This window comes from Coptis chinensis, chromosome 7 (assembly GCF_015680905.1).
Source record: "Coptis chinensis isolate HL-2020 chromosome 7, ASM1568090v1, whole genome shotgun sequence".
NCBI lineage: Eukaryota > Viridiplantae > Streptophyta > Magnoliopsida > Ranunculales > Ranunculaceae > Coptis > Coptis chinensis.
The window spans coordinates 9,273,308-9,294,988 of NC_141462.1; the positions used below are offsets into that span (position 1 = coordinate 9,273,308).

The 21,681-nt window shown below is 37.8% G+C and overlaps 2 protein-coding genes across 2 annotated transcripts; one reads left to right on the forward strand and one right to left on the reverse strand.

Annotated features, from left to right (window-relative positions):
* Positions 1 to 6,759: 6,759 nt before the first annotated feature.
* Positions 6,760 to 7,695, reverse strand: LOC147485860 (uncharacterized). Its single transcript, XM_086573599.1, has one exon. It carries the CDS (start codon positions 7,693 to 7,695, stop codon positions 6,760 to 6,762), a length of 936 nt encoding a protein of 311 aa, XP_086429725.1.
* A 7,823-nt stretch (positions 7,696 to 15,518) lies between these two features.
* On the forward strand, positions 15,519 to 20,965 carry LOC147485861 (mitochondrial inner membrane protease ATP23-like). The gene is made up of 5 exons (XM_086571152.1): positions 15,519 to 15,779; positions 15,847 to 15,968; positions 16,202 to 16,339; positions 16,424 to 16,507; positions 20,641 to 20,965. The coding sequence occupies exons 1-5, from the start codon at positions 15,680 to 15,682 to the stop codon at positions 20,773 to 20,775; spliced, it is 579 nt and encodes a 192-aa protein (XP_086427278.1). The 5' UTR covers positions 15,519 to 15,679; the 3' UTR covers positions 20,776 to 20,965.
* Positions 20,966 to 21,681: the final 716 nt, after the last annotated feature.

Below are 21,681 nucleotides of genomic sequence, written 5' to 3' on the forward strand. Positions count from 1 at the left end.
TGTTCAGCGAGGGAATTATATAGGATTGCCATTTCTAACAGAGATTAAGGATTGCCATTTCTAAAGAAGACATTATCTCAGAGCAACTGAAAATAGTACTGTTCGTGAGTGTGACAGTATTTATATTTGAACGTTGTGCTCATACTAGGTCCCATATTTAGCAAATACCAAACGTTGTAGTATGGAAGTCTTCAAACGAAGGGCATTTCTATTTTTCTTGATGAAACTTGCACACTTCAAAACGTGTTTATGAAAGTTTAATCGTTACAAGGATTGTTATCCCCAAATGGTTTGAACTTGAAGACAACATTGATATTTAGGAAAGAATTTAGGCTCATGGAGAGCAACGATTTGATCCTAATAAGAAATAACCTCTGCCTAGATGAAAACTTAATAAGAAAAGCTGATCCAGTCTGGACCCAACCCCACAAAACTAAAACCAAGTTAAGCGGTCGTGAGCTCTGAGCCTGTGACACGTGTGAGATTAGGGACTATCCTTAAAAATGGTCCCTCTCAATAAAAGCCCATCCTCAAAACCTCAGTCTCTAATAATTGACTGCTCATTTACTACTCCATACCTCGTTATACCATTCCCAATGCTGGTGAAAATGGGGGGTTTGTGAAAATAGTCACCTCTATTTTGTGGAAAACCAGTGCCCAATGTATAGGTGAATAATTAGTGACTATTTTCCCAAGGTGAAACCTTCAACCGAGATAGTGGCTAATTTGTGAACTTCAGACGGGATGTTAGATTCCGTCTGGATTACAAAACTCAGTAGACGGAATCCAACATCCTGTTTCGCTATATTTTTTTTTCCAGACGGAATCTAACATCCCGTCCGGAGTGCTAACGGCTAGTTCACCAACGGTCAGAAAGTCATAACGGTAAAAAACGGTCAAAAATTAAAACTTTGGTATATATACAACATTTGTTCCATTACAACTCACACTCACTTCCAACAATCATATTTCTTCTTCTTCAAAATCAGTTTTTCAAAAAAAAAAAAACCAAATGGCATCTGAAGCATCTCAAACAACTCAAGCAAGTGGTAGCACTCAAGCAAAACACAAAAACTCACTTTAACATGTCCGAAGATCAAGCTCTATGTCTTGTTTGGATAAAAATTAGTGAAGACTCTATTGTTGGTGTTTTCCAAAATGCAAAAAGATTTTGGAATCGTATAACAAACGAGTTCAATCAAACATATGGGTCGGATAGGTCTTCTGATTCAATTAGCGGTAGATGGAAATATATTTCAAAGATGATGAACAAGTTTGTTGCAATTGTGAATACGGTGGAGGCTCGACATACAAGTGGTACAACAATACAAAGTCGGGTAATTACAACTTCGTCAATTTGTCAATTATTGATTATCTTAGTCTTAGTATAATTGTTTCCGTCTTAGTCTAATTATTATCTTAGTCTAATTATTATTTTAATTTAATTATCTTAGTCTTAGTGATTATTTTAGTCTAATTATAACCATTTTATTTTTTAGTTGTCCGAGGCAAAGATGACGTACCAACAACAAGAAAAATTGTCTTTTTCAATCATTGTTATGTTATACTCAAAGATAATCCAAAGTGGAGTAGCGTTTTTGAGACAAGGTCAAGTTGCCCCACAAAGGAAAAAGGTCGCAAAAGTGACGGTGAAGATTCAACTTCTAATTCACCAAGTGTTGGTGGAGTTGAATTGGAGGATTCTCAAGAAATTGAGCGTCCTCTTGGATCGAAGAAAGTCAAGTCCAAGAGGAACCAAGAAAAATTAGTTGGTATGTTGGAGGGTTACTTTACATGTTTAGAGGATACATTTGCAAATGATGCAAATGAAAAACAAAAGTGCTTATAACTTAGGGAAAGGGAGCTTGCATATGATCAATGAACTGTAATGGCAAGAGAAGAAAAAAATCGGATTCAAATGGAAAAAAAATCAAGTTCAATTGGAAAAAAAATCGGCTTCAAAAGATGCAATATGAAGCTAAGATTTTAGCGACTAATACAAGTGTCCTCCATTCCGATACCGCTTTTATAATCGAGCAACAACAAGTTGAAATACGTGCTGAATGGGCAAGGGCTAGAGGTGGTTCTAGCTCTAACTAAGCTTATGTAATATCTAGTATTTTATTTTAATTAATGCACTATGTATTTTAATTTCACTGTATTTTTAATTAATGCATTATGTATTTTAATTTCACTGTATTTTTAATTAATGAACTATGTATTTTAATTTCACTATTTTTTTTTAATTAATGTACTATGTATGTTCTTTCTAATATAATTATTTTCATAAAAATACAATTACTAATAAAATTAAAATACATTGTAATATAGTTCATTAAAACACAACTCATAAAACACATAAGAACTTCTTGGAATTACATAGGAAATACTTTGGAACTTTATAGTTCACATTAGGAAATACATAGGAAATGCACTTTCATTTCCATTTTAATTTTCCCCTCCTTCTCCCTCCTCTGGATCCGACCAATTTGGATCATAAATTGGTATTGGTATTGGTACTGTTGTTTCTTCAATAATAGTCCAATTAAAAACATGCTCAACTAAGTCCTTTTGGAGATTAGTATGTGTAACTTCATTTCTGATTTTATTTCTTGCTTGAATCATCTGATATACAAAATGATAACCATCATCTTCCTGAAAGAGCACATGTATTGTTTCTTTCCTCTGACCTTTCCAATTCCACATTCCACTTGCACATTCATTCTCAACAATCATATTATGCATTATAATGCATGCCTTCATTATGTCTCCAGGAACAACAACACTATAACAACGCGCAGAAGCCTTAATAATATGCCATCGTGCCTGCAAAACTCCAAACGTCATTTCAATATCTTTTCTTGCAGCTTCTTGACGTTGAGTAAAGATCTTTTCATGCTTATTTCTTGGATAACAAATGACTTGAAAAAATGTGCCCCATTTTGGGTAAATACCATCAGCAAGATAATATCCCATATCGTAGTCATTACCATTCACATTAAATACAACAGCAGCAGACTCACCTTGCTCTAATGATTTAAAAACATGAGAACGATGAAGCACGTTAATGTTATTATGCAAACCTGGTAAGCCGAAGAAGCAATGCCAGATCCAACAGTGTTTGTCTGCAACGGCTTCAAGTACTAAAGTTGGTTCCTTTTTGTACTCTACATGTGTTCCAGCCCATCCAGTTGGGCAATTCTTCCACACCCAGTGCATACAGTCGATTGATCCAAGCATTTCTAAAAAATCCCTTGCCGCATTTTCAGCTAATATCCTAGAAGTGTCTGCCTCAGTTACGGCAGGGTATCGGGTCGGGTAGACCTGAATCTGACCCAACCCGATTACCGAATACATCGGGTTCGGGTTGATTTTCATATCCGTTTATGTATTCGGGTCAGATTCGAATTCGGGTATGTTGGGTTCGGATTCGAATATAATTTTTGGGCTTTTTTTGAATTTTTAGTGTTATCCGATCGAGTTAGTCGGGTTCGGATATAATTGGGTTTGGGTTCGGATACTGTGAAATTATTCGAATTCGGATTCGGATATAGCTATATCCGACCCAAACCCGACCCTATCCCTACCCTAGCCTCAGTTGGTCATCTCAAGTACTCTTCCTTAAACGCCGTGATTATTGCCTTACACCAACGCTTCATAGATACAGCTGTTGTGGAATCTCCAATTTGAAAATATTGATCCGTTGAATCAGATGAACAACCAGTTGCTAATTGTTCAACTGCAGCTAATTCCTTCTGCAACCAAGAAGTTGCTTGCCGACCCAATCCATCCACCTTGTCTTTGAACTTTGACGTAGTCGTCGAATCCAGCAACAGTTTTCAACATATACGTAAAAAGCTCTCGACTCATCTTGTACCTTCGCCTAAACTTATGAGGAGGCCACCTAGAAGGTGTTGTGAAGTAATCCCTCAGTATCTTTTGTTTATTGAAATCACCACTATCTCTAAACATATATTATCTGCCCATCACAGATCCACCGCATTTGTCTGTATCCACATCTTCAATGGCTGCTTGAGTCATTAATGCCCCAGCAGTGGATAATAACTTCAACCTCCTCCTCCTCCTTCGCCTCATCATATCATTATGCTCATCTCTTACTTTTTCCATGTAGTCACCTTCAGCGGAAATACCAGAAGACGACCCGGTAAAACCAGAAGACGGACTATTACTACTAGATCCTCCCCATAAACGTTGGTTGAATGCAATTCTATCTTCTCTAGACATTTTTTCAATTTTTAGCTTGGTTGTGGGGAAGAAGATGGTTGTTTGTTTGTTTGATTTAAAAGAAAGAAGAGTAAAACGAAATATGAAAGGTAAGGTCACATGTGATAGCTAGATTTTGGTCCACTCTCCAATTGACAACACATTTTATCAGATTTTTGTTCACTCTCCAAGTGACAACACAATCTATCCAAATGTACCCTCAATAATTCCAATCTATGGGCCACCATCAATAATTCCAATGTATTGAATGAAGAAAAGGCGCAGTGGCATGGACCTATTAACCAGACGGGATGTTACATTCCGTCTCGGTCTACACCATATTCCTGTCAGGATCAAACCTGAAAAAATGAGTGATAGTCCTGAAAAATACAAGTCATAGCCTCCTGTAAAAATGAAAGTTGCTGCGTCTGGCCAATCATTTGGATTTGCTCTATAGTGTGCAAGAGTTGCAGGAAGAATATCAGAGGCTGTCATATCTATGGGTGGTGGGTAAGGTATAACAATCTCTCCAGATACTTGATGCCAACATCTGTCCCCAAGGTACCATGCAGTTACTGACCCTACAAGTATCACTTGCCGCTGAGAAAGAAGTCTTGCTCTATGACACATATAGGATAGTCTACGACACTCAGTGTTCTCTGGAACATCTGGAATATCCGCATAAGGGATCTAAAATATGAAGGACTCGGCCCAGGGTTGCCACTCAATTCGGGTAGCTCCTAAAAGCTCAATCTATTGATAAGTGTTATGAATATTATGTGATAGATCCCCATACCTCCTCTGCTTACGATGAAGTCCCCATGCTTGAATACGTGGAATCATGTCATGAGTCTCATTCTCTTCCAACCTCTTCAACACAGGATGCATCACACGAAAATGTTCGTACCATCAATACTAAATCAATAGATAAAATACAATATCAATATATATATATAAACATGTCAACATTAATAATTAGATAAATAAATAAAATGAAACAATAACTTAATAAATAAGACTTACCGGTATAATCCAAACAAAGCTGCACAAATTGCCTTTAGCGGCTTTCGTCTCAACTGTGAGGTCTAGCCAACAGTAAAGGTATGCCAAGATGGATTGACCCCAGTCATAATCCCACATCCTCTCTACATTTGAGACAAATGGGCTATCCAATTCGACACGTAAAAACTATCGCTGTATCCAATAATACCGCAACAAGTAGAAGAGGAAGCCACGTACATATTCTTGGATCGACTCCTCACCAATATGATAGTCTTTTGGCTTCTCCTTTAGCCTATTCAAGTATCTCGAAGTAAACGAACTCATATTTATAGCTCCTCCCTTAAACTGCTCAGCCGATAATCTCAAGAACTCGTCTTCCTCATCATCTTCTACCAAATCAAAACCTTTGAAGAAACTCATTGCCGTAGTAAAAACCTCCAAATTTTCATCAAAAGGAACGGCATCTCCATAACCAATTGGGATACCCGTGAGCATTGTGAAATCAAGAGGGATAATCCCAAGCTCACCCCATAGGAAATGGAATGTGTTGGTAGATTTCCACCACCGCTCAACTATCCCAAACAACAATGCTTGATCATTTTGTCCCAAATTTGAATTCAAAAAGTTCCCAAATAGTGTGGCGGCTATAATGTTGGTAACTGTGACAAAATTAGGATCCATTTTTTATTTCAAACAACATCACCATGACACATCATTTGAAAGTGCACAACGCACTTTCCATAGGTGTACTTCCTACATTCATATTACACGCAATACAACAAACTATTCAATACGATATAATTTCAACTCAAATTTTTTTAACACAATGCAACAAATTCAAACTAATTACACAACAACAAACTTGATATAAACTAACATAAATAATAATTAATAATTAACATAAAAAAAAAATCTAAAACTTACTTGAGACTCCGCCACTCGATTTGCTACGTGTTGGACCGATGTTGACACTAATGGTAGGTGTTCCTTGATTTCACAACGCGGTGGAAAATTAAACCCAAGTTCAATTTCATCCTCCTCGCCACATTTTGTATTCTTGACAACGATCCTTTTTGCCTTTTTTTTATATATATTTTATAACTTCCAAACCATCTACTACGCTCTTCATGTGGTGAGGTTGGTGGGGAATCATTTGGGGGTGGGTGGAGAAGTCATTAGGAATTGAAGAAATTGAAAAAAAATTGGTAATGGCAGCAAGAAAATCGCAATGGAGGTGTTGGAAGAAAGTGAAAATGGGCTTGTTTCGTGTCTGTGATATTTGACTCACTAGACGGGATGTTACATTCAGTCTCGATCAAAAAGCCTCCTAACGGAATCCAACATCCCGTCTGAGATTTTTTTTTCACCTTTGCATTGTGCAGTTTCACCTTGCTTTTCACCAAAACGGTGAAAAGAGGGGAAAAACTGCCTACGTGGAGGTGATAAGAGGGGAATTACTTGCATTGGAAATGCTCTAAGAGCATTCCCAGTGAAAGTTTTTTTTTTTTTTTTTTTTGATAAAACCTTCATACATTATATTAAAATAGGTAAAATATCCCTAGGGCAGTAAAAATAAAACTGTTTAAGACCATCAGAACTAGGCCACTCTGCTAGCTTTATAGCCCATTCATTCCTTGTTACAGAAGTGTTCCTAAACGAAAATTTTGTCATATCTATCAGCTTCTTGTTCATCTCTTCCACAGCAGCGCTATGATTCCTATTTGAGGTCCTCGAAATGATGAGTTTGATCACTTGTTGATCAGTTCCTTCAAAGATCGCATTCACCACTCCCTTTTGTCTGACGGGATCAACCACAAATTCTACAACAAGAAAGCTAGCTTCAGTGCGAGATAGGGACCACATGTGTTGGGTTGCAGCAGCAACACACACTCCATTCCAGTCTCTGATAATCGCTGCAGAAACACTAGAGAACTTAGATTTCGTAAACAAACCATAGTAGTTCACTTTGAACTGACCAAAAGGAGGAGCAATCCATTCCCCCTCACTTTTAGAAGGTTCTATCTGTTGTGAAAAGATAGCCAAGGGACTATCCACAGTAGTCCATTCCTGCAAGTCAGCAAAAGCTTTGGCAAGAACTTGTTCATGGTTAGGTCGAACAAACCTAAACCGACAATCATTTCTATGCCACCAAAGGTGGTACAACAAAGCAGAGGCATATAGGGAAACATTTTCAGAAGAACTATCTCTGCCTTTAAAAAAGTTAAACCATCTTTGAGATATAAAAGCTTCACTCTCCACTCTGAGCCCGAGCCAAGAAGAAAACCAGAGCCTTTTGCTCCAAGGGCGTTCAAAGAACAAATGATCCAAATCTTCCGGTCGATCATTGCAAAAAATGAAAAAATTCTCCACATTGATGTGATGTTCCACCAAAGCACTACTAGTGGCAGTAGTTTTTTGGCAAGTTTCCATAAGAAAAGTTTCACTCTTGCTGGAATTTTGAGCTTCCATATTCCCATCAAATCCTTATTTTGTGGATTAATTGAGCATTGACTTTGTGACCTATTAAGAGAGCAAATAAAATCATAAGCAGATTTACTGAAAATTTTCCATTTGGAGCCGAATTCCACAACAGTTTATCATAAGAAGATGGCCGAGCTTGCGTGCACACTCTTGATAGAATCAAGAACTATAGTAGGAACCAGAGAAGAGAGGCGCACACAATCCCAAGAGTCGTCAGGATTTATAAAATCATCCACTGTAAGTTCAAGGTCCACACATGGTGGAAGAGGGGTGACAAGGTCAAGAAGAGCCCATGGTTTGTTCATCACCATCATCCATTGGCCAGTCCAAAATTTCACCGATGCACCATCCCCAATCCTCCAAAGCGCACCCAATTCCACAAAAGACTTAACTTTTTTCAAACCTTGGCAGATAGGAGAAGCATCAGAAGTATCTGTAGTGAAATTATGTAGGGTAAGCGTTTTGGTATACTTAGACCTCATGAGTTCACTCCAGAGTGACTTTTCTATCATAGCTCTCCAGAAAAGTTTGCAAAGGAGTGCCAAATTAAAAAAATGAGCATCCCTGAAACCCAAACCCCCTTCGGCTTTAGTTTTGCACAAGCTACTCCATTTACAGAGGTGAATGGCATTACTATCCGGGATATTCCACCAGAAATCCCGACATGTCTTGTCCATCTTAGAGGTAATGGAGATGGGAATATGGAACGCAGGCATAGTATAAATTGGCTTTGCTTGAGCAACAACTTTAATGAAAGTTGTCCGGCCTGCCTTGGAAAGAAGTTTCCCCTGCCAATTCGCCACTGCACTTCTCACCCTATCTAGCAAAAAGCGAAAGTCCTGGACTTTAGATTTTGAAAAGATGATAGGCGAGCTAAGATACATATCAGACCCAGTCATCCATGCCACCTCCAAAGTGCGTGTGCTTCACCGACTCCTGTATATCAGGACTTGTTCCCTGACTGAAAAGAATAGATGATTTGTCTCTATTTATCATTTGACCAGTAGCATCACAATAGAGTCTCAGAATCTTATCGATATTGTGAGCTTCATTCGGTAAAGTCTTGCCAAATATAATCAAATCATCCGCATATAGCATATGAGAGATACTAGGAGCCCTCCTTGAGATCTTGATGCCAGAGATGGCTTGTGCAGCTTGAGCTTGTAGAAGAAGTTTGGATAAAGCTTCAAAGAGTATGATGAAAAGGTATGGAGACAGGGGGTCCCCTTGCCGAAGCTCCCTAATCGGTGTGATGGTCTTCAGTGGGGAGTCATTCAGCAAAACATTATACTTCACAGTAGAGATGCAAAAACGAACCAGAGCAATAACTCTGTCACAGAAACCCAACTTACTCATGATAGCAAGGAGAGAAACCCATTCAACCCTGTCGTAAGCCTTTGACATGTCCATTTTCAAAGCAAAAAGACCTAGTTTGTTCTTCTTCACTTTTTTGATTTTATGGATGACTTCATGTACTACTCCAATATTATCTCCAATTGCACAGTTAGGCGCAAAGGCACCTTGGTTGGGAAAGATAAACTTAGGCAACAACCCTCTTAACCTATTCGCAAGGAGTTTGGAGATAATATTGTAGGAAACATTACATAGGCTGATAGGTCTATAATGTGAAGTGTAACAAGGGTTGTCTATCTTGGGGATGAGAGAAATGAAAGTTTTATTCAGATATTTTCCAAACTGTCCTTCAGTGAAAAAGTTTTGGACCATCTTAACAAGGTCAGTACCCACAATCCTCCAAAATCTTTGATAGAACATGGCTGGAAAGCCATCCCGTGCTTTGTGAGTCCCCATGCATTTAACAACTGTTCGAATCTCTGTAATAGAAGGACATCTGATGATAGACATGTTTTCTATATCAGTTATACAAGGGTCAAAGAGATTGACGATTGTATTCAGAGAAACAGGAAGAGTCAGATTAGATGGTGGTCTGAAAATATCCTCAAAGGAAGTGAGGAATTCGGTGGCAATAGTTTGTCTGGAGGTAAGCCATGTGCCATCCCTTCTTTGTATTTTATCAATACAATTCCTTCTCCGCCGAAAGCTAGCAAAGGAGTGAAAAAATTTTGTATTGTTGTCCGCATCCAACACAGAGGCTGAGTGAGAGATATCCTTCCAGTATAACTGCTCTTTCTAATATAGGTCCATAATATTGTTTCTCATTTCCTTGATCTCCAGAAGATTGACATCAGTAACAGGTTTCGAGAGAAGTGAAGTTAACTTCGTTTCTGATTCTTTAATCTGGGTAAAAATGTTCCCAAACACTTCCCTATTCCATGTTCATTCGAAAAGAGGTTCTAAGAAGCTTGAACTTAGAATTAAGAATGAAAGATGGTGACCCCAAGGATGGGTGACTCCAACAATTTTCAATCACGCCTTCACATGAAACATCTTTACTCCACATATCATGGAATCTGAAAAGCTTTGGGTCACTATCAACCACGCCAGTCATATGAAGAACAAGAGCAACATGATCAGACAAAGAAGTTGCAATATGTGAAACACATGTCATAGGGAAAACATCTAGCCATTCCACATTCGTAATAGCTCGATCCAGTCTTTCTCTAATGTTGGCGAGCTTCCCCCATTCTATGATTCGACCAAGTGAAAGATGGTCCAGAGAGTCATATCAAGATCATTAATGAGGCTAACAAAATCATCCAAATGTCTAGGGGGTATAGGATTCCCCCCTTCCTTCTCAGCAGAGCACACAACAGCATTGAAATCACCCAAAATGAGCCACGGGCCAGAGAAAACCCTTTTGAAGGCTCTGAGATAATCCCATACGACACGTCTTTTATGTGCCATTGGATCCCCATAGATGAAAGATACATACCAAGATACATTAGAAAGGTAATTGATAAAAGTGCTCGATATTGCATGTTTACAACCATCAATCACTTGAAAGGATATGTTATCCTTATATAGCACTACAATAACACCACTCTGCCCTACTGGATCTACAACAAAAACTTGAGTATATTTAAGAGATTTTTTCTACTAGAAATAAAACATCTGGATTAAACTGCTTCACAAGGCTCCTAAGGTTCAAAACTGTTTCCTTAGAGCCCATCCCCCTATAATTCCAGGATATAATCATTGCACCAAAGGCTTTTGTGAAGGGACAAAAGCCGCGAACCCGTTCAAAGTAACAACACCTTGTGTGGATGGATTATGAGTGTCATCAGTCATTTGCTCAACAGTATCATCACATCCACAGTCTCAGTAACTATCAAGCAGTTACTCAGGTACGGTCTTAGTAGCATAGACAATCATTGAGCAACAGAATTCTTCTCTGCACCAGCTGCGTACACCCTCACTGACCCACTGGTCTTGCAACAAGAAAATCCACCAAGACAAACTCAAACCTGCAACTATATAACTCAAAGCCTTGAACAAGAAACCACAAAGCCTAAACCGATTGAAACTTAGAAGGAATCAAAACATAGGTCACAACCGACTTGTCGAAACTCAGAAGGAATAAACATTCAATCACTTTCTTACCACCATCCAAAATGCTCATCAAAACGCTATTCGCAGATTGATTGAAAATGGAGCACTGTCTCTGTCTCTGATCAATACTGCAACAACATCATCCAAAATTGGTGTTTCATGAGCTCATACAATAGACCCGGAAAAAACTAACTTTGCACGACCAGAAAAATCTCAGCTATCAATGGAAATCCCCCCCCTATCAATTCATCCCCCACAAACAAGCAAGAAATCGATTAATTAAGGCCTAGTTTCTTTTCTGCAAAGTAATTTGTATCTCATCAGAACCCGTTACTTTTCTCCCCAAAATACCGCTGATGCCATCACACACAAACAATAGATACACCTCCATTGCAAAAATATTCATAAAAAAAGGGAGAAGATGGAAAATCAATAGGAATAGACAGTTTTGAAGACCCTAAAGATGGAGAAAGAAAGTGATTGAGTTAATTAGCTGATCGGAGCAGAAAGCATCTTCTTATATAAACTAATCGGAGGTGACCTAGATCTGATCGAAATTGGCCTGGATCTAATCGGAGTGTGTTGTCTCTTGTGAATCTGTGATTACGCTTTGATTGTGAAACTATTACAGACGCCTCATCTCAGCACAGAAAACCAAGACCAACATCCAAAGAAAGAAATTGTTTTGATTTGCCGTAACTTTGGTATATACTACCACCTTAGGCAGGCACCGCCATCAAACAAAACAAAAAGGATTGGAAAAAGTCAGTCGGAATTTGATACCTCTATTTGGATTTAGCTGGTGAAAGAGAATGAATCCTTTGGTGTAGCTAGCTGGATGGAAGAGAGAACCCAAGACAGAGTCTTCTAGATTAAGATCTCTAGTCTTATTGTACACACAATCATCTCTATGCGCCTTCAATGGCACTAGAAGCTAAGAAATGAGAGTGCCCTAACACTTCCTTGAGAGAGCTTCTTACAAGTCAGCCATAGCCGTAGAGTCTTTCGCTAAACCACCTTAATAGTAGACCTTTAGTTAAATTTTCTCTCTTGGAGAGGAACAATTAAATGTTGATAATAAGAGAATTCAAAGATAAGTTTTTCAGGGTTGAAGTAAGGTATGTTTCCAATACCAAAATATATAATGATAAGTTGATAACTTGGCAAACCAAGAACCATGGGCAGGAAGTTGTCATAACTCACCCATTCCCAGTGAAAGTAGTTTTGAAGGGAAATAGCAACTTGTCATCCTTATTGAGCCAAAAACAATGGCGGCAATCAGGGGCGGACCCAAGACTTCAACTCTCCATGGGATAAAAGCCTAAAAGATGGAGCACATGCCATTGTGTTTACTATATAACTGTTACTTATGATTATGAGGGAGAAAGAGGCATAGGTTCATGACAGTTCCTTAGCAAAACATATCTCTAGTATAATTCCGATAAAAAACAAAACATAATCAATAAGAATAAAATACTTGAAGTCCTAGACAGTTGTATTAAAGCAACTTATGAGCTAGATAAATAACCACTCTAGAAAAGGAGAAAATGAAGTTGATTAAGCACAACACTTATTCATTCAAAACAGATCTCAAGAGCAACAACAGTAAGTAACAATTACCATTAAACAAAACAAATTCAAGACTAAAAATAAATAAGGCCAGTAACATGAAACTAGAATCTTAATACAAGAGTCATTTGTTCTTTATTTGAAACGTCTTGCTACTCATCACCAATAATACAAAACTTAACATCTCCAACTTCCTCATTAATTTTACCCCTCACATGATCACTAATAATGTTCAAAAGCTCTTTCAGAATCTTTGGAGAAGTATAATTGGCTTTTTTTTAGAAGAATTATCTAAGACAACAACATCAATAATTGACTTGAGGGGCGTTAACTATTCCAATTCATTTACCTGAGAGAGAGAGAGAGAGAGAGAGAGAGAGAGAGATCAGCTAAGAAAATAAGGAAATAAGGAATACTTTGATAACAAACCATCCTTATTATCAACGTTTAATGGGTCAGCATCAAATATTTTTGACCTTTTGGGTTGTTAATCCTTCAAGCCCAAGTTCTAAGTATGTGGGCAGACTTTTTTGCCTTGGGCAATTGGACTTTAATTTAGGTAGTATAGTTTTTTTTTTTTTGCAGCAAAAGGACTCTAGGCTGACCCCAGGTCCAATCCTCTCCTAGGTCCGCCCCTGGGCGCAATGCAAGGGTGACAATGATGGTAGTTTTGAGAGAGAGAGAGAGAGAGAGAGAGAGAGAGAGAGATCAGCTAAGAAAATAAGGAAATAAGGAATACTTTGATAACAAACCATCCTTATTATCAACGTTTAATGGGTCAGCATCAAATATTTTTGACCTTTTGGGTTGTTAATCCTTCAAGCCCAAGTTCTAAGTATGTGGGCAGACTTTTTTGCCTTGGCAATTGGGCTTTAATTTAGGTAGTATAGTTTTTTTTTTTTTTTTTTTTGCAGCAAAAGGACTCTAGGCTGACCCCAGGTCCAATCCTCTCCTAGGTCCGCCCCTGGGCGCAATGCAAGGGTGACAATGATGGTAGTCTTCACTAAGTTACAAGGAGGGTAGCACTTGCTACTGAGATAATTGCCGACTTGTGACCTTCAGACGAAACTTTTTATTCCGTCTTTTTTTTTTTGTCCGGACGGGATGTTTCATTCTGTCTCAAGTGTTTTTTTTATTTATTTATTTTTATTTTTTTCAAGTGGAAATTTTATTGATAATGATAACGAGTTTTACAAATAATTAGGACAATCGTGCAACAAACTGCGCCGCAAGTCTTTTTTTTTTTTTTTTTTTTGTCCGGACGGGATGTTTCATTCCGTTCGAATCATTTTTTTTTTTCATTTTTTACATTCAGACAGAATGAAACATCCCGTCCGAAGTTTAAAATCACATCTGCATTGCGCAACTCCTAGCAGCTGTTCACAAATAAAGTAAGAACGAGGAGAAATAGTTCTATGTGGAGGTAACAAGTTGTTGTTTGCATTGGGAATACTCTTACCATCTTGAATCAACCGCACGTAAGTTACTTCAATTCTCCCTTACCTTCTCCACACACACACGTACATACGTTCACATTCATTTTACATATTTGAACAATTGCTTATCTTATATATAATGTGAAAACTTGCTTTTCTCAATTAGGCATTGTATTACAGGTTTTAAGCCAAATTTTTTAATCCCAAGGGTACCCAAAAGTTTCACCCCCTAAATTTTTGGGTAGTACAAATTGCAAGGATAGATACGTAATTACATATTTCCAAGCACTTAAAACTCTAAAACATGTACGCGAGCAATAGACACACCATTTCGGATCCATGAATAAATGATAATCTAGGTTCTCTTCCTCCAAAACACTACATGCTCCTTCCTTCTCAAAGAGTTTATTCGTGGTGTTTGATCTTCATAATACAATTTTCTTTGTTTCCACTTCAAAAATTACATTCAATTATCTTATTTTGATTTGCAAGCAGTCACATAACAAAAACTCTTCTTTGCGAACTGGTTCTCCGACCCCTCTTCTTTTATTTCCTCACATTATCTTTAGAAACTTTTTTTTTTTCTGTTAGTTCTTTAATTTAGAAGACATTTTCTTCGATGCGCCAAAAGTCAAATGCACTCAATGTACACCAATCCACACTCTTCATCCACTCAAACCAAGAGTTGAGAATGTATTGCACAAAAGACAAATTTTTTGAGTGAAAATTTTCACAAAAGCCCAAATCTCAATGAAAAAGATGTCAAATCAAAGGCAATAAATTGTGCTCATTGAGTCTACTCAATGTGATGCAAATTGAAGACGCACTCAATTCATAATATCAATTTGAGGTTTTCTATTTATGTTTTTCGGGTTTGATGTCAACCACAAACTGTTGCAGAAGTAAGGGTGGAATTTGAGCCGAGGGCTCGAAGCTCGGCTTGGGCTTGGCTTGTTTAAGTTTGGCTCGAGCTCGCTCGTTTACTATATGAGCCGAGCTCGAGCTCAAATAAAAGCTCGTGTAACAAATGAGCTTGATGAAGCTCGGCTCGTTTAGTTCAAATAGCATATTTATAGTGTAAAATAACCGAAGGCTCAGAGCTCGGCTTGGGCTTGGCTCATTTAAGCTCAGCTCGAGCTCACTCATTTAACTATATGAGCCGAGTTCGAGCTCAATTTAAAGCTCGTGTAATTAGCGACCGAGCTTGAGCATGGTAAAGCTCGGTTTGTTTAGCTCGAATTCCACCCTTATGCAGATGGGGGCGACAACCCAAAAGAAATAATGGGCCACCCCACTAAACCCGCACATAATAAAAAGTGTCCGGGTCAATTAAAAAAAAAACATAACCCGTAACCATATCCAGCCCATTTACTAAACACCTATTTCCCCTTTCTCAAAAAACTTGCCTCTTTCTTTGAAGCTCCAATAACCCGACGGATTTCAATGTAGTTTAGTAGATGTTGAATTAGTAATTTTTCTGCATCGAGAAGAGAGTCATAATGGAAGAGGAAGCCATGGGTTCGGAAAGCTTTTTTTCCAATGCCAATCGCGGGAAAACAATAGAGGAGTGCCAAGAAATGATTCAAACAAGTTTTACAAGTAACTTCCTCTTATTGTGTTTCTGTCTTTACTATTTTTTTACTAATTTTCTTCTTTATTTTTACAGTTCCAATGGTAAAGTTTTTGAGAGAACATCTCGACAAGTCTGGGTGCTATATGGGGAACAACTTCATCAAGGCTGTTAATTGTGAGAAAGAAGTTGCTGGTGGTTATGTTCGTGGCAAAGGGGTAATGACCCTTGTCTTCTTATTAGGTTTATTTGGCTAGTTTACTAGTCCATCATTTGTTGCGTATAATATATATACATACGGAAGAAAAATAAAATGCACATATGATACAAGAGCAGAATAATCGAAAGAAGAGATCTTAGTATCATTTGTGGAACTTAACAGCGGAAAAGTACCTGGAAATTTATGTGCCAGATAATAGTAGTAACACCCATCTCTGGTTGTCTGTGCCAGATAATAGTATGTAGTAACCACATGAACATCCAAGACGAGGTCAACCAAGTTGTTATACACGAATTGATTCATGCTTATGATGATTGCCGGGCTAAAAATTTGGACTGGACAAATTGCGCTCATCATGCGTGCAGTGAGGTAATCCCTCCCCCTTTCGTCTATCTTTAGGTACCAATTGTTGGAAAGGAGTTTCTGTAATTACTATTTTTTATCCCTGTTCAGATTCGTGCTGGGCATCTAAGTGGTGATTGCCACTACAAACGTGAATTGTTGCGTGGATTCATGAAATTGCGGGGTCAGGAACAAGTGAGTTCTGGTTCTTCTGAAACTCAAGTAAACAAAAAATATTCTTTCATAATGCTTGTCATGGTAAGTAGTCTACTGTAAGTCAGTGTTCGCAAATGCACTAATTGTCATTTGAGGTTTCCTCTGAGCAATTTTGACAGCAAACATCTTGGTGCGTGTACGGGTACTTGTCCTCGGATGTCTGTTCGCTTCTGTATATGAATGTGTAAACTATTTAATGGAGTGGATGTGGGCATCAAGAAGCAGGGGCAGAACCGGGACTTTTTTTGTGGGGGGTGGGTGGGGTTATGAAGTTGAACTATACAAATTATTTCTGAAGGCGGGTATATATATAGTGTGGTACTAGATGACTAGATCAAGGACGTTTTGTGTAGGCTCACAGCTTAATATGGATGAATACCTGCCCTTCCATAGTACATAATAGTAAATAACTAAATATAGTAATATTTTTCTTTGTTTTTGTAGAAGGTTAGTGGGGGCTGTGAGCCATGCCTTAGATCCCCCGTTCTGCCAAGAAGTGAACATGATGCTTGCAACCTAATTGGAAAACTAGAAACCAGATAGTATTGAATTGTAAATACGATACCCTTACCTTTGAACAGCTAGTGGAGTCTGGCAGTCTGAGCTAATACAAAGTTCCTGCCTTTAGAGCATCTCTAGGTGGTAGTATCACCTCCAAATTTGCTTCCACAACTTGGAATTTTGCGAAAAACCAACTCTAGGTGGAAGTAAATTTGGAGTTATCACTTGTCTAGCCGTATCCGTGGATGCAAATTTGTGATTTCGGATGCGGATGCGGCGCGACAATGGTAATGTCGCCCCAAATGTTTTTTGATTTTGACCAGCACACCGCGCTATTACTAATGTCGTGCGACACTCTCACTATCGCGTGCTCCAACGGGAAAAAAAGGGGCTAAAAATGGCCGGAATTCTATATCCATATATCTATACTCATTTCCTTCTTCAAATTACATACACTTAACTCAAACATTCTAATCAAACAACTTAACCATTTCACATCAATCTTTAACAAACAACACATGCACATTGCCAAAAAATAGATCATGAAGTGTATGAGTTTTTCCCCCTTCAATCTTCATCTTTGTCTTTATCTTTATCTTCATCGTCTTCTTCTTCATCGTCGTCTTTTTCTTCATCTTCTCCGGCGGAAGACTCGGTAGATAGTCTTGATGAGGAATTTGTTAACGCCATTCCCCTTATGAAGCACAGTTTGGTTGTACTTGCACACGCACAAGCACATGCTCTGAAGGCACAACATGGTGGTTCAAAGAAGGGTCGAAAAGTGAAACATAGAAACTATGTTTTGACTTTGGAAATCTTGGAGGCCAACTACTTCTTCGATCGTCCTGTTTTTCCGAAAAAGGATTTCAAACGGCGCTTTCGTATGAATTTTTTTTATTCATTACCATCTTCAACGATATTCAGACTCATTTTAAGTACTTTCAGCCTAAATTTAACAATGCTGGTAAACTTGAGATAGATCCTTTGATCAACGTGGTTGTAACTTTGCGTATTTTTTGTTATAGTACGGTGGCTGATCAAATTGACAATCAATTATGCATTTCCGAGCAATTTGGAAACCAGGCGTTGAGGCATTTATGTGATGCAATTATCAAATTGTACGGTTCAGTCTACTTGCGAAAGCCAAATATTGCAAACACAGAACGCTTGCTTGCACATTCTGCCAAACGTGGATAGCCGGATATGTTGGGAAGTATTAATTGTATGCATTGGGAATGACATAAATGTCCAACTGGATGGCAAAGTGTTTACAATGGTCGTTTTGGAAAACCATTTGTTATTCTCAAAGTTGTTGCAACCGAAGACCTGTGGATATGACATTCTTTCTTTGGGATGTAAAGGTCACACAATGACATCAACGTGTTGTACAACTCGCCGGTATTTTGAGCACGTGATCAATGATACTTCCCTACTTGTTTATTTTGATGTAAATCATCATAGCTACAATATGGGTTATTATTTAGCTGATGGTATCTATCTTGACTATGCGACATTTATACAAACAATTTCAAAACCTAATGCTCTAAAGATGAAGTAGTTCGCAACGATGCAGGAAGCTGTAAGAAAAGATATTGAAAGAACTTTTGGAGTTTTGCAATCTAAATTTGGGATTTTGGCAAAAGCTTGCAAATTATGGCATGTGGAGACAATAGGTACTGTTATCAAAGTATGTATCATATTGCACAATATGATAATCGGAGCTAAGAATAAAAATTATAAAATGAGGAGGTACATTCCTGATCTAGAAGGGAAACCATAGATCCCACCTACTCAGGAACACTACATTGAGTGGATTCTACGAGTTCAATTAAAGACTATGTATGATAGATTTAAAAGCGATTTTGTCGAGCATCTATGAAGCATTAGGGGTGACTAACGTTGAGTCAATTGTTGTAATTTAATTTAATTTCGTAGATGTATGTTTCTTCTTAATCATCAATAAACAATGTTAATCAATTTCTCTTTTATTATATATATATATTTTAATTTAAACTAACATATATTTATATTAAATAAAAGTTCATTCATATTAAATAAACATATTACGTTATATATTCATAAAAAATAAAATGATTAACCACTCTCAACCTTTTCCATTACAGTACCCAACCACTCACATTTTCCACACTATACACTTCAATAGATCAAGACCTTTTCCTTCAAGGTTCACGAATTTTTTCAGCTCTCTAACACTATCACAACCATTTGGATATGATATCTGTGCATAAGGGCAATACCTATACCAATGATCTTCCTCGCCAGGATTCATGCATATCAACAAACTGTCTCCATATATATATATTTCATACCAAGGCATATATCATACATGCATTTCAAAAATATTACTTCTTCACCATCTTCATTACAGCTTCTATATATAAGCATATAACCTTGGCAATGTGATGTTTTAGGATACCTTGCATTCAGATACTTGCATGATAATGCAAGGTGTTTTCTTGAGGTGCAAATTTGGCACCTCTCTTGATCGAGTGTATCAAAATAACATGATTGTTGAGTTGATTCGCCAACGTCGGTATGTTGGCTAGTTTTTTGCAATGATGAAGAAGAAGTCATGGTAAAATGAAATGGTTGTAGAGATAGTTTTGGAGTGTGGGGTGAGAACGAAACAATTTGTAAAATTTGCGTCATTTTACTCGATAACACGCGACATTGGTAATGGCGCACGACAGTACCAATGGCACGCGTGGTAGACCCTATATACAGATTTGCGTCTACCTAGAGTTGGTCAAAATTTGAGGATACTTTCTTCAAATTTCGCCCTCAAACTTGCAGGTGATACTACCACCACTAGAGATGCTCTTAATTCCAATTTTGTATTTTCTTGCTCCAAGAAGATAAATGTAACAATATGCAATTGGTTGTTCTGGCGTTTGAGTTTGATCTTGAGAAAAGGAAATTGTGAATGTGTATTTTGCTGGTTAAACTAGTGTGGAGTGAGAGGAGGCACTGGTTATCCCACGAGTCTCAATAGATAAAATTAAATTGTAAATTTTTGAATATTCTCATGATGAATAAATTTGAAAAACTGTTCTCAGTTTCTTCACTGATACTATATCCGGCTTGGACTCAACATAACGAAGTTTATCTATTTGGTTGTCGTATGAACTCATTATGATGTAAATTGTTCGTCTTTTTTCTGTAACATAAGAGAGGTTTTGCAATACACTTGTGGTCAACTGGTACGTGGTATGAGTCAGGTTGGTTATGTGTTCACATTGAGAGTTTATTATGCTTTGTACCTCCTGCTGCTCTCCTGGTATGGATTTGTTGATTTGGTGTAGGAGGACAAAATCTACGATGGTTTACCAATTATGTAACTCTTTTGAGTTTTGATTAATAAACAGGTAGGGCCTAGGGGTCTGCCTAACCCCAACTTAATTCTTAAAAACAAAAATGTTCTTAACTCTGTCTCAGACTGCTAGGTGTTCTGAATCATCATCTTCTATGTGGTTAATTCATTTTAAACTTTTTGAAAGTGTAATCCTGTGCTTTGGAAATCAAGAATGTAACTCTAGAAGAGGATTTATTACAGGTTTACTGTTGTGTTTTTTCGTTTGTTGATGTTATAGGAATGTGTCAGAAGAAGAGTTCTGATGTCACTCAAAGGTAATCCAAATTGCTCCGAAGCGGCTGCAAAGGATGCTACGGATACTGTTTGGGATGTTTGTTACAACGACACAAAGCCTTTTGACAGAGCTCCGTAAAGACATATATGTGGTTCTCATTTTTCCTTACCTTCTTTATGATAATTTTGATTTCATTACTTCAAGACAGATTGGAACTGTACCAACCCCATCTTTTTGAGCTAATTATAATTTGCTCAGAATGATGTTTTTTGTTGATCTTCCTTTTTGTTTCCCTATCCTGCTTATATTCGGATTTTCTTCTTGATTCTTTAATGTTTAATCAGGCTGACAGTTGTGTTGGTATTTGATGCGCTACAAACATCAACCAGGATTTCATAAGTTTTGAGGCCTCCATTCCAATAAAAGAAGGATCGTTAATCATGGCTTGTTACTTATGATCTCCTTCAATTCAAATAAAACTTTTGTATATAAACTCGATTCCATTTATCCGTGATTTATTTTGGCCGCTTGAGAAAGCCTATTACTTCTATAATATCGCTTATTGCGGCTTGCCAGATTCTCTATAGGGTAATCTTGGTTAAGTCTGTTAAGAGTGTGTTTGGTTGCACCTATAGCTCTACTTATTTCAAAAGTTTGGTCTATTAAACGAGGGCTCGATCAGCTGTGTATCTCGAAGTACTTTCAAAAGTCATCTCACCATCTGCTCAAGACTATTAGCACCCCAAAATATAGGATTGTCACTCCTGGTTCTCGTGCTGCTTCTGACTCTCCACCTTTAGCCGGGCGATAGGTCCTATGTTAAAAGGGTGATGCACCACGGAACCAAACTCCTTTATTGTTCAAACTGTTATATCTCACTCTCTACAAACACACTCCTTTTTCTTCTCTCTCTAGTTGTCGCCCCCTTTTGATAATGAAAAGACCTTCTCTTCTTTTCTCACTTTCCTTTCTCTTTATACCACTCTCCCTTTTCATCCCAGCCATCTATCTGTCCCTTTATCTTGCGGCCATACAGGAGTTATG

Bases quoted from the DNA above. Each gene is read 5' to 3' on its own strand.
- LOC147485860 (XM_086573599.1), bottom strand. From the start codon at position 7,695: ATGGAAGCTCAAAATTCCAGCAAGAGTGAAACTTTTCTTATGGAAACT.
- LOC147485861 (XM_086571152.1), top strand. From the start codon at position 15,680: ATGGAAGAGGAAGCCATGGGTTCGGAAAGCTTTTTTTCCAATGCCAAT. The intron at 16,340-16,423 runs GTAATCCCTCCC...ATCCCTGTTCAG, and splicing joins CTCATCATGCGTGCAGTGAG to ATTCGTGCTGGGCATCTAAG. The intron at 16,508-20,640 runs GTGAGTTCTGGT...TTGATGTTATAG, and splicing joins AATTGCGGGGTCAGGAACAA to GAATGTGTCAGAAGAAGAGT.